We start from the raw sequence: 23,206 nt of genomic DNA on the forward strand, positions 1-23,206 counted from the left end.
AAGCTCCTGCTTTGTAACTGTACTTCCTTAACTATCGTGCCTGAGTTGCATTAAACCTCCGAAAGAATTATAAAATTCTGCCAGTTTATTGGCCAGCTATCTCATTCTACAACAGCTACTACGATAACTATATGAAAGGTCCAGTCTATCAATCTGTCTGTCTGCGTGCGTGCATGTGTGTGTTAATATAATATACATTAGTCTTGAGAAAATGCAATATGCTTTAGTGTTAAAACAACTTGGTTGCTAGGCGAAATACAGCTCGGAACGGAAGTTACCCTCATTTGTTTTGCCCGGATGTTCCACGGGGTTGCGCAGCATGCCCTTGACTTCCTACAAGGGGTGATCGTAAAAGAAGACACTGAAATTTGCTCAAAATCTGAATTTAAATCTTGAACATCTTAAACATTTGTCAAAATGGTCCTTGTACCGGATGAGGGGAAGTCGCTCCCTCCACCGGGAATCGTCAACAGGACCTCGATTTGGCTGGGCGGTGTAGGCTGGTGCTCCGCTATGCTCCATAATGCCATCAACCACAGGCCGCCGCTAAAGTCAGGTTAGCACGTTTGGTACTTTTCTTCGTCTAAGTTGTCTATGATAATTTTATTTTTTGTCTCTCAGACTGTTTTTTTGCAGTTTTAATCATATTAATTGGTCTGATTTAGACAGGGTGCATGTTTTGTATAGGTGGAGCAAGACTGACACCTAAATATCTTAGCCGCTCCTGATTCTTCTGTTTAACTGGACCAAGTAGCTTATTACAATTAACATTACATTTGAAATAATGTTTTCATAAAGTTTACTATCAAGTACATTTTAGCCTGGTCTTTGCTGGAGCTTTAATTGTGTGGAATCGAGTCTAATGTACATGTTTTGCCTATAACCTTCATACGTAATATGTAAAATGTATATTTTCCAAATAGTGTATTTACAAATACTGTCTTTATTTTAAAAAGCTTTAAATCTTTTTTAATGACCAATAATATAATTATTGTTCTTTTGGGGAACATAACTCTTGTTTATAGCCAGTGATATGCAGCCTCCGGCGGTGCCTGTGTTATGGATAAAAAGACATTTTAGCCTTGTTGCTTCTTTGGTTTTGAGATTCTTTGCAGGAAAATTTATACTCTGCGGTAATTTATCCTTAAATTTTCTGTACAACCCCTTTTTTTGTTTAGGTGTTCATAGACAGGTCCTGTTGACGACCATTGGATGGTTCCTAGGCTACCAGCTTACAAAATATGCAAATTACGTGAATGCAAAACTTGATCGAGATATGATGGAGTATGTCAAACTCCATCCAGTGGATTTTCCTCCCACAGGTGAGTAACTAGTCTGTGACTCTTTGTTAACATGATTAATGTGCTATATACAGTAAATTATAAGAGTAAATAGTGCTTTCTGCTCTGCTTTTGTTTTATTATCCTGTACAAGTGTGTAACCTCTTTAAAAAACACACATTTATTTGCTTATTAAATTGTTCCTCTTTATTTTGTCTCACTAGAAAAAAAGACTTTTGCAGAGATCGTCGAGCCTTTCATTCCTGTGCGCTAAATAGTTGCAGCCACTGATGATGGGGAGAGAAACAACCTAGCAGCTCCTGGGGGTGGTCGTTCTTTCAAGTCTTTCTGTCCTTTATTGTGAGAAATATGTCTATGTAAATAAAAAGCTACTTTAAACTATATATTTTCTGCTGTGAATGACTTTTGTTCTTTTCGCAAAGAAAACCGAGCACACTGCAGTGCTGTGATGTGTTCATTTATTTAACACATGGCCCTTTAAGACATAGTTTTGAGTTAATAAAGTCCACAAATGAGAGATTGGATGGCACCCCAAATTTATTCTAATTTGGAATGGGTTCATTCATTGCTAACACATTGTTTTCTAACTGGTTGCTCCAATGATGTCCATGTATTTCTCAGTGAGATGATGAGTCTTCTTGGTGAGGTCAGACAACACAGAGAAGAGTCCTTTCAGGTGGAAGTAAAAGAGAGCTTCTGGGTCTTTGCCCACGAGAGGTTCCACGCTCTTGTGAAGTGCGCCGTTCTTCATTGCTTTGTGGTTGTCGGATGAAATGAGGCCGCTCTCCATCGTGTAACTTATGGCTTTGAGTATCAGGTAGTTGTCATACAGATCTGTACATGACTCCTCCGCAGCATCACAGTCCGACTCGTCCTCAGATGGGACGTCTCGCAGCAGGCTGGGCAGCAGAATGGTCTCCTCCATGTTCCGGACAGCTGAAGCGTATCTCCTCAGAGACACGAGGAGGCTGCTTTTGTTGGGTTTCCCCTCGGCAGACTGCATTTTCCAGATGTGGTCGGCTGTAGCTGTGAGATGATGGCTGCAATGCGCAGAGGCCCAAGAATACCCTGGGGAATTTATACCCACAGGTGGGGTGATCCACCCTGTTACGCAGTCGTATCAGCCGATGCGTTTACGAGTGCTATGTGGAGTCAAATTCTTATCTGTATTTGATTTACACAACCTGCCATTATCGGCCAATGTGTGTTCATTGTGCACCAAATGTACCGCTGTCAAATTATTAACTGGTTATGGGATAAATGTTCAGTTTTATGGCCTGATTACAATATTTAGTGTGAAAATAAGCTCAATGATTAGCTTTAATAAAGAAAATATACCGGTACTCTTCATGGTTTGTAGACAATCAAATCGAGGGGAAAAAAACAAGATGGGACAGAATTTATTTGCATGTTTATTTTTTAAGAAAAAAATAAAAAACCTAGGTTTTTTAAAAACCTAGGTTTTTCCGAAGTACATGTGCAACACCATCATGCTTTTCATGTTTTAACATGGGACTGATGGGAGTTGGAGCAGTTTATATGAACACATCATTTACCACAATCTCAAATAGTTTATCTATGCAAACATGTAAACAGACAGCATCTCTCCAGAGTTATAGGTGCAAGTGAAACACAAACTGTGGTAGTTATGTAGTATATCAGCATATATGACAGAATATGGATGTTTTGGGTCATTCCTTCTCACAAGAGGGCGCCCCCGAGCTTTTCTATTTGTAAGTTTCATTATTGCCACGAAGCAAAAGATCACATTCAAACTTCCTTATTAACAAAAACGAAAAGAAAACAATATTTAGAAAAACGTTGCTTTGATTAAGGCAGCATTGAAACCTTAATATTAGTTTTTACTGACTGTTTAGTGTATCACTACGTGATAACCTAAATAGTTGGGTGAAAAGAAAGCCATGATAGTGCTTTATGGGATTTATAATTAATGCCATAAATGAACCTCTGCATGATTTAACCAGGAAAATAGATTTAAATGTGATTTCTTTTATGTGAAATCCACTCCCCCTCTCACAGACCTGCAAAACCAAGGGTTCCACAGGCTCAGTTTGCCTGGTGCCTTCACCGAGATGCTCCAAACCACCATGACCATCACGACAGATGCACCAGCGCAAGCAAGGAGAGGAGGACGATTTCACCGCCTCCCATGATCGCCGTAAACCGACAGATCGTTAAGTTCATTGTGCATGAGTTAAGGTGGGACTTGGCTCTCAATCACTCGTGTGCAACAGCCTCCTTCAGCACTGCCACTTTCACTTTACAGTGTTCTTCTTTTGGCCTTTGATAATGATTTCAAGGACATGGGAAAGATCCATCATCTTGGTCAGCATTTCCATGATGTCCGGATGCTCTTTGGCTCCGCTGATGAACTCCTCCAGCGTCAACTCGCCTGACGACACAAAGCAGAAGAAAAAGAAACGCATCAAAATCGAGCCTGGGACAACCAAACCTACAGCAGGAGAAGGCTCGGGGCAGAAGGGGGGCTCTTTACCTTCTCCATTGACGTCTATCTTGTCATATATAAGAGTAACAATCTCCTCCGGAGGGATGTCGTACGTTCTGGTGATATCTTGAATAGCCTGACAGAAGGAGTGTAACATTTAGTTAAATATGACAGCCGCATGTAAAGGGGAAATGTTATCTATAAAACAAACACATCAGGTCCCACATTTATTATTAAGCTTGATGATAAAAAAAGGAGAGGAACTACAGAACCCGATTGCTCAGTTCTTAATTCTAAATTGGAGAAAACATTTGAAGCACTCCAAGGGTATTGAACTTCTCAGAAAATGGAGCCACAGGCATATTTAGAACTCAGGTTATTTAAGAACCTGCAGGGATTAGTTGCCCAGTGTGGTTCATGACCCCATAAAGGCCAGATCAAGCTCACGGAAGAAGAGCAGATTAAATGGTTTGCTTTTTTTTTTTCCAGGGAGTTTTAATTTGGTCAGGTCCTCAATTCTGTTGGAATGTTCATATATAAAACACATTTGCACCTTAAATATGGTCTCCAGTTCATCCTTGTCGATTTTTCCATTCCCATCTTGATCAAAGAGCTTGAAGTACCACTTCAGCTTCTGGTTAATTTCTCCCTTCAATAGCAAACTTATTGCTGCAATGTACTCAACAAAGTCTATGTATCCATCCTGTGGGAAACATGAATAAATTGGATTTGAAAATCACCAAACATGTTTGTATCTGAACATGCAAATACATTTTCTTCTCTCCCACCAAACCACCTACTATCCTACTATCACTGAACTGAGTTTCATTATTGGTATTAGCAGCTGCATCAGTAGACCTCTAAGGAGGCCGGAGGAACTCTTTACCCCGTCCATGTCGAAAGTGTAGAAGACCTGGTCCACGTAGCTGCTGGCTTCTTCTGTCATGCCATTCATCTCAAGGATAGTCTTGAGCTCAAACAGCGTGATGAGTCCAGAAGGAGACTCCCGCATGAATTTGGTGTACCAGTGGTGCATGTCCTCCTCCAGGATGTCGTCCATGCTGGAGCAGTGTGTTCCCATTATTCCCTCTGAGACGTTTGGTTTAGTCTCGGGCAGAGAAGCAGCGCTGAGGTTGAGAGCAGATGAAGAGCACAGGCAGCTATGACTTACAACTGAAAGCATTTGCCACCTTAATCTGCTGCGGGGGGGGGGGGGGGGGGGGGGGGAGTCAAAAGAAGAGATAACCCCTTAATGAGATAAACAACACTGCACTTCTAAGAATTGCTGAACACCAATTCCATAAGTGGGGAGAGGTGTTGTTACGTAGGAAGCAAGACTGCAGTAAAGGAAGTCCCCTTTGTTGGTGGTGTGCGTGTGTGTGTTAATTATGAGCCCAAGTTAAAGCGATCTGTTCTGTTTCCATTTTAAGGACAGGAAGTGGACCACACACAAGCATGAGACACCTAAATGACAGAAGAGGTGTTGTACTCCCAGCTGAATCTATCACTTTATTTACTTTACGGATTCTTTTCAGGACACCGTTCTAAAATAAATCAATCAACATTTATTGTAAAATGTCTAAATTCTAAGAAACTAAATTGACATCATTCCGCTGCATTGAGTTCAAGGAGATTTAGACCATTGTCAGGTTTCTAGCAATAATTAGATATAATTTAAAAAGATATAGATATAATTAGATAACCCTGAACAAAATGTCTTGAGAACATAAAACATTATGTTCTCAAGACATGAACAAAGTAACTTTGCCCAGAAAGTTGCATTCCCTACAGCGTGACCTTTGTGACCTTTGAGGGAATAACCATGGGGATTCCTCATCAATCCTCTTACCTCTCAACCCACAAAATGCACAGAGACCATTTTAACATTACATAAATATATGTTAGATGCAATATCTAACATTTTAATTTGAAGTTTTAAAAAAAATGCACAAAGGACAGTTTTGTGTTCTGTGTAAAAAGTTATTGCATTTTATTCAACTTATATTCCCCTCCTGTTACTTCATATTTACAAATCCCCCCATGGTCTTCTTGCTTTATTTGTCTTTGGAAATATGTTTAATTTCAGCCTGAACTTGGACGCCTGTGTGATTAGTTTCGTAATATTTTCTTTGAGAATTATCCAGTAATCATCTTTTCATTACAACATGGTGATAATAAGTGGTTTCAAACACTGGCAGGCTTCGCTCAAAGATAAGCAGACAGCAGAATGGGTTAGTAACTGTTTAACCAGTGGGGCTGACCCATGACTGACCTCCAAGGATTGCTGGGACATGAAAATGCTGTTTAAACCAAAGAGGCAATCAAAGCTGAGACCTCTTGTTTCAATGAATCTGGTATCAATACTCAAAATGGGATTTTTTTTTTTTAAAAGGATACCAGTGCAGACCCATGAGGTACGCCACCAACCTCCCTGCTGCCCCGTGTCATGGCACATGGGTCGTCGAAGCTGCCAATGGATTTGTGAAATATTTGAACAGGAAAAAAAAAGTATCAGAGAGCAGCCGAGGTCAGCTGACCAGGCAGACCCAGAAATCCAATATAACAACTCAAAAGGACAGATTTCTTTGGCTTAACCACCGGTAGAGAGATAAGATTTAAGGTCTCAGCTCTCTTGGATGTGCTTCTGCTTAAGCTTGACCCTTTGACCGTCACGTGACAGCCGCACAATCAAGTTTGTTATGACAAGTTTCCTCTTTTCTGTGAGAGAAAGAAGCCCAACATGACAACATTTTTCCGTTACCATAAAAGATTTAAGCATTGAGCAGAACTGGAGCCCATTTACACAACATGGTGGTCTAGTTATTCTAGAATTTATGATAAAATGTACATCTTCGGTTAGTCAAAGCAAAAAGTCTCCTGCTGTGAGAAGTACGTTTTTCCAGGTGATAATCGTGTTATTGATCACTACTAAATGCAACCACTCGTAAATATGGACGGAAGGGATCAGATTTTGTGCAGTAAAATTTCGGAAGAACATTTTGTGAAACGCAAATAACACCTGGAAGAGGAAAATATTAGCACTGGTATGCAAATGTAAATAGCTGTTTATGTTAAAAACTCCGGCTGCAGTTGTGGTGTTACAGAGTCCAGCAGGAATCACTATTATACTCCTGAAATAAATATTCCCTTAATGTTGCCAGCCTTCCCAATCACACAAAAGTGAATCTCAAATGGAATATTTGATGACAGCATGAGAAGAGGCCTTACTGGCGTTGTGCCCCTCAGGCAAAGGTTCATTTCAGCTTGCAAATAGCTTAACAGTCTTCAGAGTTTGACAAGAGCACACAGCCCGAGGCGGCGAGGCTCCGTCCGACTGTGGCAGCGTCTCCTGCGGTAAATGCAGCAGGTCTGCAGACACACGAGTGCACGGAGGCTGAGAGATCACAGAGAGACTCTCGCTTTCAGGCAGGAGAGGTTTGGTGCCTCGGTTCAACGGCAGAACAAGCAGAAAAAGTGCGGCGCCCTGATTCTCCGCTCTGTTTGCCGACACTTTCTCATCAGTGTCTCTAAAACATCCGCAAGGAATCTGGAGCGATGTACTGCGGCTGGGCCGGATCCGCTTCCTGGTCGTAGAGAAACTGTCTGAAAACGTTGAAGACCATTTCTCTGCTCAGCGTGAAGTTTCTCAGCCAATCCTTCTCCTCCTCCGGGATGAGGAACTTCAGCTGGTAGTCGGCGACGACCGAGCCATTTCTGCGGTGAAGCGGACGCCAACCGTCAGAGGCGGAAGAGGAAAAGTGGCCAAACCCAGAGTCTGAAGGCAGATTTACCTGAAGGCGTTTATAGAAGCGTGAGAGAAATACCGTCCCAGGGCAGGCGAGGACGTGTAGACACCAGCAACCTGAGAGAGGCAGGTAGAAACGTGCATGAAAAGCAAACAGACACTTAACTGGGAGCTGGTGCAAAACCAGCTACGTAGCAAAGCTCAACAAAGTCAAAGCAGCCAATTGTTTCTGGTTTGTTGGAAGCAGTTGAGCACAACAGTAGTGCACACACACACACACACAAACCATCTTTTTGTAGGCAACGACATTAATCTGAAGGCTTAATAACAGTAAAATACTGGGTTATTCAACTGAATATAGGATAATGATGAGTTAAAAAACCTTTTCTTGAAGACTGGCAGCAAGAACTTGGCTCTTATTGGAGGACATGTTGAATAGATCGTCTGTGAAGACCTGATTGGGCAGTTCAAAACTCCCGTTGTGGTACAGAGGAAGTTTAAACAGCGACGGGTCGAATTTCTCATCCTCGTCTTCGTGGATAGCTGTTCAGAAAAGGAACATGAAAGAGGGACAGCGCTGTCGAAAAACAGTTATCGGTAACTTTTTTAGCTTATATCAGACTTGCTATAATACTTCAACCGATTATAGGAACTCACAGCATATGTTAGGTAAAGTTCACTAAATAGACATCTAAATATGTGAAATTGTGGCCTTCAGTAACACTGCTGCAACCCTCCCAAGCTTACCTGCACACACAGCTAAAGCTACTAGAATGACAGCAATGATGAGGACAAAGATGAAGATGATGATCATCCATAGTCGAACCTTCCAAAAAACCACCTCATTCAGCTCCCTCTTTATCCTACACACCGAAGTTTCCTGTAAGCAACACAAAACAAGTCGTAATCAGGGAAGTTTGACTGATCCTGCAACAATTTTTACTTAAATAACATTAATTAACTTGTGCAAACAAAGAATGAGATAGACCTATTGGGACTTACACCTATAGTATAGTTTACATACTGCCAGCCCCTTGGCTGTGATCTACGGAAAAGTTCAAAGTCTGTCTGGAATCTGGAATTTAATCATCTGTTCTTTGGCCCACCGGCAAAATTTCCTGAAGATTTTATTAAAACTGTTCAGAACAATGAAAAGGTCAACAGAAGGAAGCGTGAAACCTCCTGAGGAGTGGATGTCTGACTGGCTGGAAGGCCGTTCAGGGGCGTCCTCTCTCCATCGCTCGTCTGGAGGATGAGACGAGAGCAGACAGGTGATCCATTGATCCACACACCAAACACACCAAAGAGAAACAGAAAGCAAAGTTCACCAGAGTCGACAGCAGTCCGTCTCCCTCCGAGGCGTCGGGGAGGCTGACCGTCACATCCTCTCCATTACTTGTTGGTCCCTAGATATCAGATATTATTAGAAATATTAGAAGACACCCAACGTTTTGATTTGTTCATTCATTGGTTTAATGGGGATAATGACACAGGCATTAACCAGACTTTCAGTCTAATCTCAGTTACTAAACCCAAAGGCTTTGTTTTCCCTTCTTTTTGGGATTTAAACTCTGTTAAAACTGTCTGTAAAGCAGCTGAAATCCCAACGATGTCCATTGTTTCCCACTGAGCCTGAGAAAGTCCCTCGGCCCGCACCTCCGGACGTCCTGCACGTTCACAAGTTCAGCAACTTTTTTTTTTTTCCTCTGAGCAGTGGAAAAGTTTAAGGTTCAAGCAGGAATGAAGCCAACTCGGACTTACTCTGTCCCCGGAGAAATGCGTCCCTCCATTGCCGTCCGCCGTCCCGATGACATGCAATTCCACGTCCATGAAGGCAAAGTTGACGTCTCCACCCGGAAGTGTCGCTCGGACTTCTCAAGAACTTCAGACTTCTCCAGTTTGTTTTAGAACAAACCTTGGTCAGAAACCTTCCAGCTGTGGCTCAGATCCTCAAAACAAAGGATTGTTTGGCGAATTTATCCCTCTTTTTTGTCCTGGGAGCTTTTGGTTGTAGGAAAAAAAGACATGTGCGCTGCGCGCGCCGCCCAGGTGAGCTTTCCTCGAGACCCGTCCGGCTGACGTCGGAAGACGTCGCAGGGAGGCGACGTTCGCTTCAGGAGGGAAGTTTCTCCACATTAATTTGTTTAATCAGAATAAATAAAGAGAATCCTCAATTAGTCGTACTGGTTCCAGTTAGGCTACCACATCTTATTTCTACTCCTTGATTCTAAATAAACAGGTGCATTTATTAAGTTAAATCTCACACAGGCTTACAAGAACCTCATTTTAGTCTAATGGGAGTGATTACACGTTTAATTTCAAGCAGAATCAACATTACAAAATACAAAGGTACACCTCAGAGAACATTACCAAATTTCATGGCGAATACAACTAATGTGAATAAATATGAAGCATTATAAAAATCACTTTTAATCAGCTGCCTGAACTGGATGAGCAACCTTGTGAACTCACACCGATGGTTTCTGGTCAAACCAGGGGGGCAGGTCATGGGATGGGTCCACACCAGTGTGGCATCAGCATGAATCTTACCAGGGACAAGGCCACATGGTGCATCGCATGATGCTTCTGTATTCTGCCCTTCATGACACAGGAGGAACGGAATTGTCACAAATCACCAACTGAGTCAAGTTTGGCTGAAGATTGTGTGATACAGTGGAGTAATGTGATGCATTTCCTGTCAGATCTAGCTGCACCGCTTTGCATGTTAACCACAGGGGTCCACAGGGGCTATATATTCAAGCTCTCTCCCCAGCGATTTCAGAACTGAAGAAGCCTTCTGGATAGAAGGCGAAACGTCTTCAAGAGAAGAAACCCAGTCCAGTTGACAGAGAAAACTACCTTGGGTTTGCATGTTAACGTTTCATGTGTATGTGAACCTACCTAAGCTGCTTCACAGTAGCGCTGCCATCTACTCATTTTGTAGCTGACAAAATAAAGACAAGCAGAGCTGCAGTCCGAAGGAAGACCAGAACAAATCTAAACGTGTGTTATGGAATGATGGCAAAACATCAGCTGACCTTGTTTTGAACTTAACCTCAGATCCGATGTCACGTTGGTTGAATCTGCATTAGTCTCATTGAGTAGACCTCAGATATTATGACATAAATATGACTCTGACTGATGCTGCAACAATCCAGATGTCTTGTTAACAGCTCTCTCTTATAAGCCTCCAGTGTTTATGTGGACATAAACCACAGACTTTATTGAAATGTTGTTTTCTGAAAGGATGGAATAACTTAAATATAGAATTCTCTCTCACGCCCACACGCGGATCACATTTGGCTAGTATCTGCTTGCTGTTCCTCTTCAGCCTTTTCTTCCCGCCTCTCTTCAACACCTCCTATCCCCCCAGTGGGGGACGGCTCTGAAACCTGTTCCTCCTCTATAGACTTCAAGTTCTGTGTTTGTTCATCCTCCCGCTCCTCTTCCAAATCCCTCCTGTCGTCCGGGTCGGCATTTTCAACCTTGTCCTGTGTTTGTGCACAGTCCCTGTCCTCTTCAGCCTCTAGGATTCTGGCTTCCTCTGCTGGGCTGACAAGACCCTGTTCTGCTTCCCCATTTTCTGTTGGCCTGAACAGTTCACACGGGAACAGAGCGAGTGCAAAGGCGCCGTCCTCCTCTCCAGCCGACCTCCTGTGCTGTCTGGTGGGCGGGCGCCTCTTGAACGATAGCCGCGCACGAGACTGTGTGGGGGAAATAAACACATTTGAGAGGCATCAGGAACCACAGTCAAATGTAAAATAGGAAGACTCCAATACGCCAGGTGTTTTTAGCATATATGCGTGAGAACACAGAACAAGATGGTGCCTCGGGAGTGGAATTAGTCTAAAGGGATTAGGTGCTCAATCCCCCTGGCAGCAGCATTCATGCAGCACGGGGGCATCTTGCACCGGCTTATCCAAGGCCTGCTTAAACGGGAGATACAGGACACCCATGCAGACATGCGTCAGTGAAGATGGAGACCATGTGTCCGGTCGTCATGTCAGAGCCAGAAACATGTCAGCGTTACTGCACACTGAAATAAACTCATCTGTTTTTTGGTGCTTCTGAAGCTAATGTGGAGCGTTGCGTTAGCGCCTTTACCTTATTGATGCTTGGCAGTGGGGTGGCTACAGGTGGGGTGTCGAAGACAGCAGGTTCCTCCTCCTCGGTGGAAAACGGCGGTGGCTGCAGGGTGGGGCTCGGTAGCCCGCAGGATGTGGTTGGAGCCAGCGGTGCTGGTTGGAGCTTCACCTCGGAGTTTTTGGATGCAGGCAGCAGAGCCGTCGGCGACAGAGCAAGGTTGGCCTGCAGGGGGAAAAGGGAGATCCTGAAGCCTGGGAAATATGTTTGTCTGGGACATTCTGTTCTTCACAACGTCAACATAAATACAATCGAGCTGACAGCGGTTTTAAAAAGTGATATTATGTAAATAAAAGACACAAGAGGAGCATTTGTCACCTGTCAACTTCCTAACTTTCAATAACCCCTTGAGTCTTTAAGAACAGCATATGCGTTACTCAGCCGATCTAATCTACGATCGGGCGATTTAATTTAAAAGAGTGTCCACCAGTCTGCTGATCCTACCTGCACAGGAGAGAAGAGGAAAAGAGAGAAGCGGCAGCCTTTCTGTCCCATGGCTGCCCACCTTGTGAGTGGCTAACTAAAAGAAGGACGGCGGTCAGAGTTGGAGTTGGAGCCTCAGCAGAGGCTGTGGACAGTCCATGATCCAATTAGATCATTAATCTGAGCTGATTGTGGCTTTGGGGGACAAAGCTCTTTCCCTTCAGCCTCAGCATGCAAGCAGCGGAGGCACCAGCGCCAGATGGACACAAGGGGGCAGTAATGCTCCAGATATCTGCAGCTCCCGACTGTTCGAGGACTTTTTCGCCACTGTCTTCTCTCTGTTCCTCGGTGTTTGTGTTCTATCTAAAGTGGACCTACCTGCAGTTTCCCGATGATGGGCGAGCTCTTCCGCTTGATTTTGAATGGTTTTGTTTTCTGGAAGAGATCAAGATCACATAATGAATATGTTTGAAAGACAGAAATGAGAATATTTAAGTTAAGTTGTCAGTCCACTGGAATGAGAACAGCCTATAATAAACATTCCCATGCTTTAAACAGAAGGTAAAAGATAGATATTTATATGTATGTATCCTAAATTTGGCAACATTCCTCCCTTGATGTTGTAAGGTTGTAATTAAAAAGCAAAGTAAACAAACCACGTCTGGGTACATTCTGTGGTTCTGAGAGGAAACTGACGTTCTTATAAACACAAACTGACAACTCACGTCTGATTCCTCATTATCATCTTTCTGATTCTGGAACTTTAGGGAAGACGTGGATCTTCTTTGGAAGGGCAACTGCAAAGAAATCAGAGGAGCAGTTAGAAATAAGCTCTTCACTCAAAATCTCTGCACATGATTAAAACAACCTGTTAAAAAAGAGTGAATACAGTCGTGTACCCCGTTATTAGTGGTTGTCATCGGGAGAATATGACCTTTGAGCCTTCCAGCCAGCTCAGCCACAGATGGCTTGGATGGAGAATCTTTCTGCAATGAAAAACACTAATAGTAACACACTCAATACACGCAAAGCGGAGATGGTTTGTGTTTTTGGTGGTGTGAAAATGGAACCGGTACTATGTAGGTTAGTGACACACTGAGCAGCAGACGCTGCATGAAGAGGGTTCTCGTCAGGATGAAGGGAAGAAGGAGATGTTTGATAGTAAGGAGTTTCATTTCCCCCGCAGTCAGCTTGAGAAACACCACAGGGAGGGTGGATGTGCTGCCGTTGTCTCTAAAGTGTGTTTTGTGAGTTAGGACACAGGAAGTGAGGCCCTGTCTGCAGCTGTTCCCCATCAGGCTGCAGGCGGACACCGGAGGGACCTGTCCTTGCTGCACTCTTATCGTTTCTTGGCCACTTTTCCTTTAGTCTCTCCCACTTTTCCCAAGCTGATAGTGGCGGTTCCCTCCTTCCCGCTGCACCCTGATGATTCACGCCATGCATCCGTGGGCTGTGAGACATTGAGTGCAGACTGATTCCTTTTGCTTTTCATATAAAACATCCACCGTGCTTCACATGTACGCACATTCCACCATTTAATGACACAAGTTTCCCTTTTTTTCCTCATGACCTCACCATGTAGTTCCCCCCACCCCACCCAGGCTGCAGCGTTCGCTACGACCCACAGTCAACACTTCTCCGGCTGGCGTTTTGTGTCCTAATCCACTTTTTCCCAAGTTTAGTTTCTCATCCCTTTTTTTTTAAAAAAAGTCCTCATCAGCGACCACCCACACGAGCTTGTAACCTCTGATTGTTTCACTCTTTCCTGTGCTTCATAAAACAAACTCCTCGTTTTGAGCCCCAATTCTCCGCACAACAGCACAGGCAAAGGAAGCGGCGCCTCCTTTTAATCAGTTGGGGTCAAAAACAGAAATCTTTTTTCTTACTGTTGGCCATTGTTCATCTTTAAGGGCATATCTGAGGTCACGCTGGAGAAATGAGCGGCCCGCCCTTACATGTACAGTTCCATCTGATTTCAGCCAGTAGCTTTAACAACATAAACTTTAGAGACCTTAGTTCACACTCGTGTGTACACTTAAGCAAAAAATTCTTGTCTCACGTTCACGTTTTGCCGTGTTAAGCAACTCTTTTTCACGGTCAGCCCTTTGAAACATGTCACTGTTTTATTTCAGAAAGCCACACTGGCACGTAGACGATTGCATACATATGTTTAAGTCAGCTGGGACCCCTCAGCTCTGTGGAACACTGGGAAACTTTACTTTCCTGCAGGGGCGAGCAAGAGGAGCTCTATATTTGGGGATGAAGTCCTGGGAAAATGCTTCGGAGCTGCGCGGGGAGCCCGAATCACAGCTCCTAAGAGAGCCTGACCCTGGACATGTTGTTAGACCACATCTGAAACATCCCCTCATCCAGTACACAGAGAACCTAAACAAAGAAGGCATTAAAAAAAAAACACGGCTTCAGTTCTCACCTCAGCCAGGTGATCGAGGCTCCTGAATAAAATCTAGTCTGCACATAGAGAGCTGCAGCACCAAAACACTGAGAAGATCTATGCCACGATAAAACACACATTTAAAACACATCACCATATATATGTTAAAAGCCACAGGCCTGTTGGGAATTTCTGGCCGGGTTATAATTAGACATAATGATTAGTTTGCAGTGTGGACCACAGACAATGAGAGACAACAGAGGACATGTCAGTTGTCCCCTGCTGATATAACACTTATGTACAGTTTATCATTATGTTACACGCATCAGAGGTTAAACTTTAAGTTCCAACCAGTCTGGCGGTTTGATTACAGCAGGCAGCTCATCAACACTTGTAAAATAGACCTCATAGAGCTGTGCACAACATTAAACCCCCCCTTGTTTTAGTTTAGTTTGGTTGAATCTTCCTCTCCTGACTGGACGGAGACACGAGGTTCGCAGTGTGACCAGCAGACGTGAAAGCGGAACACAGAGACAAACAGGGCACATAAAGCCTGCTGTTGTCTCGTCCTGCTTCATAGTTCCTCAGGAAAAAAACCAGAAAAACACATGATCTCGGTCTCAGTAAACCACGGTGAACCCGGCCGTATCTGCTCGGACAGCAGCGGTTCACTGACTGAGACGTGGGGAGACGTCGCCCTTCCTGCAGGTGCTGGTGAAGCTCACGCAGAGAAATGTGATGGAGCAATGAACCCGGCCGGAGCAGCGGCTCCAGCAGAGGCCACTCCAGTCAGCACCTCCTTTCCTGACCAGGAGACGGGACGCAGACGGGCACCTTTCAGTTCTCGGCTTGTCCGGGGAAAAGTGATGCGGTGTTGGGAGCGAGCCTGGTTCCACACACCTCACTTTTCCACCACCCTCTCTGCCAGGACATCGGGGTTTTATTACGTATGAGAAAGTCCGAGACATGACACACGTGCACTGCGGCAGCAGCACAGTTCTGGACTTGAGGAACGGGGGTGTGACACCGATGCTGACAAATCTGCCTTCTCCTGGTTTCAATTATCACAGGCTGGTTTTTACACAGGAGATCCTGTGTGTTGCGCTCTGAGAGTCGTCGGTTCTCAGATGAAAAGCTGGACGTTCAGTATCTTGTGTGTTTTCGTGAAAGGGCGCAGATGTGTGTGACAGTGCGACGTTCTCCCTTCCAAGTCATTCCAGACAAGTCTCACATCTGAAACACTGGTGCTGCAGAGGCTGCAGACTCATGGGCGACGTCAGAGGGTTCCACTCAGCTCACATGTATTCCACTCATGACATAACAGCTTTAAACACAGCAGCAGGCGTGGTTTTATTTTATGTTTCGTTCAAAGACTGCACTGTCCTCCCCATTATCCTCTCTGCCGTGCCCACCCAGACTATCTCTCCAGCACACACAGAACTCCGGTCTGAAGCTCGGGGTCTGGCGCGACCTCGTCCCTGATAACGGGGCACAACGACAGCAACAGCCACGTTGGAGCTTCTTCTTTTAAAAATATCGCCTGATCTAACTATAATGATCAACTTACAGATAACTCAGTTGGGGTTTATGACAATAAATATAACAAAAGGAAAGGCCGAGCCAGCTAACTCATTAGCTAACATCTGGCTGGAGTTCCTGTGTTATTGGTCTCTTAACCTGACTGTAAATTACATAATAAATGTGCACGCCATATGGTTGACAAAGCAATGGCTCAGCCCCCCACCCCAACACTGCGGTTTTGTTTTCAAAGACAAAAACACCACCCATCCAACAGTCCTACACACTCATTCAAAAGGAGGCACAAACACACACACACACACACAAAATTGATAGTTTCAGCACTTTGCCAGGGGAAACACCAGGTTTCAGAATGGCCGCGTGCCACAGGAGGATCAGCTGATGGACGCCAAGGAAGATCTCACCCTGACTTTAAGACACCCAATTTCGCACCATTTCAAACGGTCAATTTTCAGAGGATTTTAAGGGGCGAGGACGGAAAAGTACCGTGTCCATTTTATACCTCCTGTTTATTTACAGGAGACAGGAAATGAGAAGTAAATTATGCAGCAGTGACACACCCACGCACGACCAGCCAACACTGGCACGACTGCTCAGGTCTTTCCACATGTGGATGAAGCTCCCCAACATCTGCACCATCCAGCCTGAACTGCTGTCACCCATTTCTGATTTCCTCTTTTTCATCTTAATTTTGGCATCAGGGAAGGAAGCATGAGGTCTGTGCGAGCTGGAGTAAATATGAGAGTAGTTCTGTGGCAAATTACTAATGTGCTCCCTCACGTGCTTCGGGGGGAAAATGGGTGTTTCTCTTCCCTTTTGCCGCATGACATTAAATCCTTGAGAGTGATGTAAAAGGTCTGAGGGAACAGCTTGTTTTTAAGGGAGGAGGCCACAAACCTGCGAGGGAATCCACCGGGAAAAACACGTGAGGAGATATTTGGACAGGCCTCCGAGTCCGACTTCACTCAGGCGTGAGTGGTCGGAGATGGAAAGAGATGTGCGGGTTTGTCAGCTGAGGGGCCGAATGGGCGGAAAATAGTTGATAATCATCCAGATTACACGGAAATGCAGAAGACAGACTGGAAAAGGGTGGAAATATTACAGTTATCACAGAAACTGCATGGAGGGTCGGACCGAGAAGAGGTCAAATAACCTGTGTGTGTGTGTGTCTATGTGTGTGTGTGTGCGTGTGTGTGTGTGTGTGTGACAGGGAGAGAGAGAGATACTGAGTAATGTAGAAAAGTTTGCTCAGTAAAAGTGCATTTGTGTGCTATTGGTTAGACAGTTCAGCTCATCACTCGAGGAATGTATCTCACAGATTAATATCACCACAGTTGATTTAAAGCCCCACAGATAATTAAACCCCCCCCACAGTTGATTAAAAGCCCCAGCGATGATTAAAAACACCGCGCTGGTTCGGCTCCAGCCGCACATGGCTGCACTAAACCACATCAGGTAGGAAAGGACGCGTCTGCAGAAGTGGCATGACGGTATCAGGCTATAAAAGAAGAAACACGACATTGAGAATCATCTGCAGGATCTGTTACCTCCATCCTGGTGAAGGCGTTTGTCGCTGCGCCTGTGGGACAGTGAAACTCCCGGGAAGTTGTGAGGAGCCGGAGGAGCGCAGCGCGGCCAGAGGAGCGCACTGTGTTTGCGTTTCTATGGAGGAGTCCGAGAGGGAGGAGGACGCAATTTTAACACGCTGCAGCCCTCCTCCCTCCCAAACACTGTCACTTAAGTTCAGTAAAAGGGGGGGGGGGGGGGGGGGGGGGGGGGGGGCGCTTCTGCCGCAGACTTTCAAAATAAAACTCAAACGCGCGTTTTGGCCGATGATCAAACGCGTCTTTAAAGTAGTTTAAATTGAATTCAATCGTATCATCAGCGTGATTGTACTGTAAAAGCCTGTCTGACAAAGGTGTGGACCACATGTTGCATAGCCTGGCAGGTATCACTGTATGAAGAACGTTTCCGCATACAAACTTGTGCAAACCAAAAAAAAAAGAAGCAAATTGCGGATTTTCTTCTGTGGAGTTAAAGCATTTTGCATGTTTACCCTGGTTTCCCTTTATTCTGACCATCTCTTGACATTAGTTAGCCCAAGCAGAGAAATGTCAACCTGACTGAAAATCAGAACGACTGAAATTAGATGATTGGATTTGCAAATTTAACAGCAGTTTTTACTCTTACACGAAGAGGTAACGCAGCTTTGCGTTTGCAAAATAGGCCAGGGAATGAGATGAAACTAGAGGCCAAAACACTTTGAGGATCTACTTAAATTTTAATGCTAGATATTAACGCGTTTACGCTCCTCAAATCACGACTCTCTGGCACCCCCACCTGGTGACCAGAGTAATAGATTGAAATGTTGTTGTTTTTTTTTTTTAAATTAAGCTTTTGTGTCAGAAAACATGAATATCCCAGTATATAAAAACCTGAAAATGTTGTATTACCTAATATTGTATTAACAGCTGAAAGCGCATTGAAAATATAAGACCGTTCCCATATCTTTTCTCATGTGCTGCACAAACCTCATGACAGGCAGAAAACTTTTCTAGATGCACATTTCCCCCCCAGGAAATTGTTGCACAATAAGCAGCTATCTCAAATAAAGAGCACCGAGAGACGGACTGACCGAACTATTTATTTTCAGAGCTAAATAATTTGAGGCGGTGTGAGGGGAGCCTGAGGAAGGTGTTGGCAGCTCTGCGTGAGCCGCTTGCAGACATTTTTGTTATCGGCAACGAAAATAACCAACGGAGGAATTTGTGCTGCCAGCAGATCTGTCTTTGTGTGCAGGACATAAACACGGCTTTGACAGAGACAAATTTCGGAAAAAACCCCGCCTTGGAAAACATGGATAAATCCCGACTAAAGGTCCAACTCAGAAAGGCCTATGCAAACTAAAACTCTCTGTGTCGGTGTGTCAAAGGTCCCGTGACGCCACTTTTTTAGTTTATTTTGTCGATATGCAAATTTGAAAAGCAAAAAACCCATCAATGCATTTCTTACTAGAGGAAACATACTCGCTCAAACATACTCGAACGATCTCCAACATGAGAACACACAATTTGGGCCGCGACCTTCTTGCCCTTCCTTGTCCGATGATCAAAAACTTGGCAGCAAAGAGAACTTCTGCGGAAAGATGCAGGTGGAAGCAATGAAAGCAATGGCAACATAATGCCCCGTTCCTCTTTGAAGTCCTCCCAGAGTGGCCTTTAATCTGAATGTGAGGGCGTGGGGACGTCGGCTGCTGCGTAAATCTAACACAGGCCCTCAGTAATACAATAGCGGCGTCAGCTTATATGTGGTGGCTGACACGTAGGCAGGCGGGACTCCTTCAGGCTCAGCTGGCCTCGCATCAGATACACAGAATACAGCTACTCCATTTTCACAATCATTTTTTAATCAACTTAATGTTCCACATATTGTCTTGGGAGACAGTAGGCACCCCCCTGCACCCCCCCAAAACACACACATACACACACCCACACACCCTTCCACATCTGAGTAATTAGTGGCCCACAGATAATAGGTTTGCGTGATTTATAAGAACAAACAGTACGGCAAAATGCTCCTGATATATTAAATAAAATCAGTTCCATAACACTAAAGTGGCAAACAGGCTGCTGTCGTTAATAAAGAGGCTCATTAGTGGCTGATAAATGAGCATAAACGTGATCTAAATGGTGCGTGTGCGTAATCAACCCTGCAGCAGAGAGAAGTAACGATGGAGGATTGACTCAAACGTCTCTCAAAAAAGAGAGGGAGGAATCTCCTCTAAATTTAAACTGGGATTCTGTTCTGATTTGGAATTCAAGTCCAGTTGAACCGCAGCCCACCCACCCCGTTCTGGAGCCCCTCAGACGCCTGTCAGGCTTTCGTCCAGGGTGGGGTTGTGGTCAATCATGGAAAACTGCCCCTGGCCTCGGTGGGCTGGTTTGGGTCTCTGATGGAGCAGGAAGAGGCGTTTGGCGGCGGCTCTGTACTTCCGTGACATCAGGTTGTAGACGACGGGGTTGATGGAAGCGCTGAGGTAGCAGAGCACCATGGAGGCCATGTTGAAGTTCTGGCTCAGCATGGCCGTGTCGTAGTCGTCCACCTGGGCAAACAGGTTCCTGCCGATGTGATAGGGCAGCCAGCAGATGATAAAGGCCAGCACCACCACCACTGGCAGGGAAACACATGGGGAAAAGGAGTGCTCATTAGAGGGTGACATTTATCAACTGGACAATTTCAGCCTTTTTATTTGCCCCCTTCCTGTAACTGTAAGTGATCTGAGGCCGTGCACGCCTGAACCCCATTATTACGCGCGCAGGTTAGTGAGCTCATTTCAAAAAGACAAAATACTGGTGCTCCAGCCGAGACATGCGGCAGTGGAAGGTTAAAAAAAACTTCATTAGGGAGCATGGATGGAGCCAATTCGATCCAACAGGCGTGCGCGCCGGCACAGCGGCTCCGCTGATGGACGTTATTAATATCCTGACGGATGACATATTTGGTCAGCAGAGTTTCCTGCAGAAAACACAAACGCTGCTAATTTGGCCAAACAGAAGGAACGTTAGCGACAAAGGCTGAATAATTCAGCGGCCGCGGCCGCGGCAGCAGCGCGCGTCCTCGCTTATTCTTGTTTGCTGCATCAATCAAACCGTGACAGAGTGAAGCAGGAAGGAAAAGGGGACTGGAAGTTTCTGCTGAGGAGTGGAGGAATGTGTCAGCCTGTTTGTTTTTCCTCAGTAACAATGGCGAGCGGCTGAGGGGCAAACAGCCCGAGTTTCTGCTGTTGGAGTTCTCATCATTCCTGGATCTAATTTCACACTCACCCAGGATTTTCACGGTCTGCCGGTGCGACCTCTCACGGGCCAGAGCGCAGGGACCCTGCAGGTCGTTCTTGCTTTTCCACAGCTTGCACCCGATGGAACCGTAGAGGAAGATGAGGCACAGCATGGGGCAGAAGAAGTAGGTGGTGGACACCCAGATCATGATGTGCAGCTTGCCGGAGCTGATGGCGTAGCCGGTGTGCTTGCACTGCCCCGTGTTGTAGTCGGGGTGCGTTTCGTTGTCGTACTCCACTCCAACCAGGAAGAGAGTGGGAGCCGCGGAGACCAGGGCGAAGCACCACAGCGCCAGGATGATGTACTGGACCCTGCGTCTGGTCACCATCACCTTGCTCCTGAGGGGGAAGCTGATGGCCAGGTAGCGCTCGATACTCAGGGCCGTGATGTGGAGGATGGTGGCCGAGGTGCAGCCTTCGAAGATGTAGTGATAGAGGCGGCACACGGCTTCGCCGAACAGCCACGGCACGTACTTCCACAGGCGGTAGAGGTCAAAGGGCAGGCAGAGGAAGATGACGAGGTCGGACACGGCCATGCTGGACAGGTAGAGGTTGGTGGTGGTTTTCATGTCCTTGAAATACTGGATGATGAGGATGGTCATGGTGTTGCCGGTCACGCCAACGATGAAGATGAGGATGCAGATGACCGTGATGGGGATGAGGGTGGACGTGGGGAACAGGGAGCCCTCGTAGTGGTGGTCGTCCGTGGCGTACTGGTCCATGGTGTCTGCTGCAGCAGCATGGAGGTCCACCTGGGGTCTGGTCCAGGGCATTCTAACCTGCTGGGGGGAGGGGGGGGGCATTTAGGTCACTGCAGAACCTCACCTGTGTTGCAGCGTCACACTTCAAAATGAACCTCGCACTAAATTTAAACTGGGATTGCCCCTGCTTTATTTTTTCCAAGTTTATCTGCGGTCAGTCAGGAGTTTTCCCCTCTTCCATCTACTACAAATGGAATAAAAACCAAAGACGGGGTGGAGGAACATCTACAAACAACAGTCGCTCGTCAGTCACAATTCAAAAAAAGGAAAAAAAGAAGCTAAATCAATGGAGCAAATTGTTTCAATTCAATCTGAAATAATATTTCCAGGATGAAAACATACGTATAAAAAGATGACTGTACGCGACCTTACCGTCGGTCTCTCGTTGCCTCGCACGTGTGATGACGAAGGGCGACAGCGAGCGTCTGATGAAGCTGCTGGATCGCTCCCCGGTGCTCAGCGACACTGATGAGAGACGCGGGAGGAGAGCACCTCCTCCACAGCCCCCAGAGGAGTCAGGGAGACCAAACAAGGTTATCTGTCCTCTCTGGGTGTCTTTCTATTGATCCTCATAATCCAATGATGCCGAGACCGTGGACACTGATGGGATAATGAGGACGGAAGATGATCTGGGCTGTCCCCTCTGAATAAATGCAGATGTAGAGCATCACCTGGGCCGGGCACAGAACTCGGCTTGTTTGCCATCTGGAAGTCATCAGTGAAAAATGAGTCGCGTGTTTGCTCAAGCCCCACCTGAGTCTCCCTTTTGGCTTCATCACTCTTCACACCCAGCGGCTCATCTCCTCCTCCTCATCCTCAGCCTACCCGTCAGGCCTGTTATAAACCACATTTCAACACGTTTTGTTGGAGCGTTGTGTCTTTTTAAGAGGGCAAAAAAATATACATTAAATATACCCCCACCCTCCTCCCCGCTTCGTATTTAGCCAAGGTTGTGGTTCAAATATGTTTTAAGGATGAAAATAAAGTTTAATCTTTCTCAATCTGGGAGAAAGAAAGGAACAAAAGGAGGATCAAGTGGATGATCGCTTGCACAGATGAGCCTGAAAGAAGCTGCAGGTTGAGTTCCTGATCAACAGGTTGATCCGATTTCAGCTCCAAAGATGGATGACTGAAGCCTGGGCGACCTGCTGGGCGACCCGCTGGGCGACCTGCCGGGCGACCCGCCGGGCGACCCGCCGGGCGACCTGCTGGGCGACCCGCCGGGCGACCCGCCGGGCGACCACTGCTGCATCACTCCGACTGGATCAGGACGTTTACATCAGAAACAACTTTTTAGAATTAATTTTTTTGCTTTTGAACTAAAAGTGACCTTGTCGCAGATCCGGTCCTGCGGTCACGGTCGCACTATATTTGCCCATTTTGGTTTTTTTTTTTTTTTTTTTTAAATCACTGGCTGAAATGAAACTGGTTGATTCAAGGCTTTTGTCTCCTTCCTCCTCCAGTACAACAGACCCAGTATGTGTGTAAAAGGTCCAGTGGGAATGTTTTGATTCTGCTGCCATTATTACACTTTGTTTGAAATTTGCAACCTCGGTCTGGTGTGTGTCTAACAGGTTTCCAATTTCTGATCTATAAACAAG

General features: G+C 45.5%; 6 protein-coding genes across 8 annotated transcripts; 1 reads left to right on the forward strand and 5 right to left on the reverse strand.

Moving 5' to 3' along the window:
• Positions 1-276: 276 nt before the first annotated feature.
• ndufc2 (NADH:ubiquinone oxidoreductase subunit C2) lies at positions 277-1,684 on the forward strand. Its single transcript, XM_003968592.2, has 3 exons — positions 277-556; positions 1,179-1,322; positions 1,505-1,684. Exons 1-3 carry the CDS (start codon positions 418-420, stop codon positions 1,552-1,554), a joined length of 333 nt encoding a protein of 110 aa, XP_003968641.1. The 5' UTR covers positions 277-417; the 3' UTR covers positions 1,555-1,684.
• Positions 1,685-1,742: 58 nt separating this feature from the next.
• thrsp (thyroid hormone responsive) lies at positions 1,743-2,361 on the reverse strand. Its single transcript, XM_003968659.3, has one exon. The coding sequence runs from the start codon at positions 2,302-2,304 to the stop codon at positions 1,885-1,887; it is 420 nt and encodes a 139-aa protein (XP_003968708.1). The 5' UTR covers positions 2,305-2,361; the 3' UTR covers positions 1,743-1,884.
• Positions 2,362-2,662: 301 nt separating this feature from the next.
• Positions 2,663-4,941, reverse strand: guca1c (guanylate cyclase activator 1C). The gene is made up of 4 exons (XM_003968660.3): positions 4,655-4,941; positions 4,322-4,471; positions 3,817-3,904; positions 2,663-3,714 (listed from the first exon to the last, which is right to left on the reverse strand). The coding sequence occupies exons 1-4, from the start codon at positions 4,847-4,849 to the stop codon at positions 3,578-3,580; spliced, it is 570 nt and encodes a 189-aa protein (XP_003968709.1). The 5' UTR covers positions 4,850-4,941; the 3' UTR covers positions 2,663-3,577.
• A 791-nt stretch (positions 4,942-5,732) lies between these two features.
• On the reverse strand, positions 5,733-9,680 carry c15h3orf52 (chromosome 15 C3orf52 homolog). The gene is made up of 7 exons (XM_011608641.2): positions 9,275-9,680; positions 8,842-8,919; positions 8,693-8,758; positions 8,261-8,393; positions 7,896-8,056; positions 7,560-7,630; positions 5,733-7,482 (listed from the first exon to the last, which is right to left on the reverse strand). Exons 1-7 carry the CDS (start codon positions 9,341-9,343, stop codon positions 7,296-7,298), a joined length of 765 nt encoding a protein of 254 aa, XP_011606943.1. The 5' UTR covers positions 9,344-9,680; the 3' UTR covers positions 5,733-7,295.
• Positions 9,681-9,805: 125 nt separating this feature from the next.
• On the reverse strand, positions 9,806-17,730 carry LOC101068921 (capZ-interacting protein). 2 transcript variants are annotated; one of them, XM_029844446.1, is made up of 7 exons: positions 17,558-17,729; positions 16,908-17,089; positions 12,979-13,065; positions 12,805-12,876; positions 12,458-12,514; positions 11,618-11,821; positions 9,806-11,217 (listed from the first exon to the last, which is right to left on the reverse strand). In XM_029844446.1, the coding sequence occupies exons 3-7, from the start codon at positions 12,997-12,999 to the stop codon at positions 10,807-10,809; spliced, it is 765 nt and encodes a 254-aa protein (XP_029700306.1). In that variant the 5' UTR covers positions 13,000-13,065; positions 16,908-17,089; positions 17,558-17,729; the 3' UTR covers positions 9,806-10,806. The 2 variants fall into 2 exon arrangements, with proteins under 2 accessions (XP_029700306.1, XP_011606944.2); XM_011608642.2 differs by lacking the exon at positions 16,908-17,089 and having other exon boundaries at positions 17,558-17,730.
• A 1,664-nt stretch (positions 17,731-19,394) lies between these two features.
• On the reverse strand, positions 19,395-23,161 carry mlnr (motilin receptor). 2 transcript variants are annotated; one of them, XM_029844444.1, is made up of 3 exons: positions 21,978-23,161; positions 20,834-21,623; positions 19,395-20,180 (listed from the first exon to the last, which is right to left on the reverse strand). In XM_029844444.1, exons 2-3 carry the CDS (start codon positions 21,615-21,617, stop codon positions 19,873-19,875), a joined length of 1,092 nt encoding a protein of 363 aa, XP_029700304.1. In that variant the 5' UTR covers positions 21,618-21,623; positions 21,978-23,161; the 3' UTR covers positions 19,395-19,872. The 2 variants fall into 2 exon arrangements, with proteins under 2 accessions (XP_029700304.1, XP_003968642.2); XM_003968593.2 differs by having other exon boundaries at positions 20,834-23,161.
• Positions 23,162-23,206: the final 45 nt, after the last annotated feature.

This window comes from Takifugu rubripes, chromosome 11 (assembly GCF_901000725.2).
Source record: "Takifugu rubripes chromosome 11, fTakRub1.2, whole genome shotgun sequence".
Taxonomy (NCBI): domain Eukaryota; kingdom Metazoa; phylum Chordata; class Actinopteri; order Tetraodontiformes; family Tetraodontidae; genus Takifugu; species Takifugu rubripes.

Excerpts from the sequence above, each read along its gene's own strand:
- ndufc2 (XM_003968592.2), top strand. The coding sequence starts at position 418 with ATGGTCCTTGTACCGGATGAGGGGAAGTCGCTCCCTCCACCGGGAATC. Across the intron at positions 557-1,178 it reads CAGGCCGCCGCTAAAGTCAG|GTGTTCATAGACAGGTCCTG; the intron begins GTTAGCACGTTT and ends TTTTTTGTTTAG. Across the intron at positions 1,323-1,504 it reads AGTGGATTTTCCTCCCACAG|AAAAAAAGACTTTTGCAGAG; the intron begins GTGAGTAACTAG and ends TTGTCTCACTAG.
- thrsp (XM_003968659.3), bottom strand. The coding sequence starts at position 2,304 with ATGCAGTCTGCCGAGGGGAAACCCAACAAAAGCAGCCTCCTCGTGTCT.
- guca1c (XM_003968660.3), bottom strand. The coding sequence starts at position 4,849 with ATGGGAACACACTGCTCCAGCATGGACGACATCCTGGAGGAGGACATG. Across the intron at positions 4,472-4,654 it reads ACACTTTCGACATGGACGGG|GATGGATACATAGACTTTGT; the intron begins GTAAAGAGTTCC and ends TGTTTCCCACAG. Across the intron at positions 3,905-4,321 it reads AACTGGAGACCATATTTAAG|GCTATTCAAGATATCACCAG; the intron begins GTGCAAATGTGT and ends TCCTTCTGTCAG.
- c15h3orf52 (XM_011608641.2), bottom strand. The coding sequence starts at position 9,343 with ATGGACGTGGAATTGCATGTCATCGGGACGGCGGACGGCAATGGAGGG. Across the intron at positions 7,631-7,895 it reads CTGCCAGTCTTCAAGAAAAG|GTTGCTGGTGTCTACACGTC; the intron begins GTTTTTTAACTC and ends TGCCTCTCTCAG. Across the intron at positions 7,483-7,559 it reads GCTTCTATAAACGCCTTCAG|AAATGGCTCGGTCGTCGCCG; the intron begins GTAAATCTGCCT and ends GCTTCACCGCAG.
- LOC101068921 (XM_011608642.2), bottom strand. Across the intron at positions 12,515-12,804 it reads ATGATAATGAGGAATCAGAC|AAAACAAAACCATTCAAAAT; the intron begins GTGAGTTGTCAG and ends GATCTCTTCCAG. Across the intron at positions 11,218-11,617 it reads CACTGCCAAGCATCAATAAG|TCTCGTGCGCGGCTATCGTT; the intron begins GTAAAGGCGCTA and ends TCCCCCACACAG.
- mlnr (XM_003968593.2), bottom strand. The coding sequence starts at position 21,647 with ATGCCCCCCCCCTCCCCCCAGCAGGTTAGAATGCCCTGGACCAGACCC. Across the intron at positions 20,181-20,833 it reads GCAGACCGTGAAAATCCTGG|TGGTGGTGGTGCTGGCCTTT; the intron begins GTGAGTGTGAAA and ends TTTCCCTGCCAG.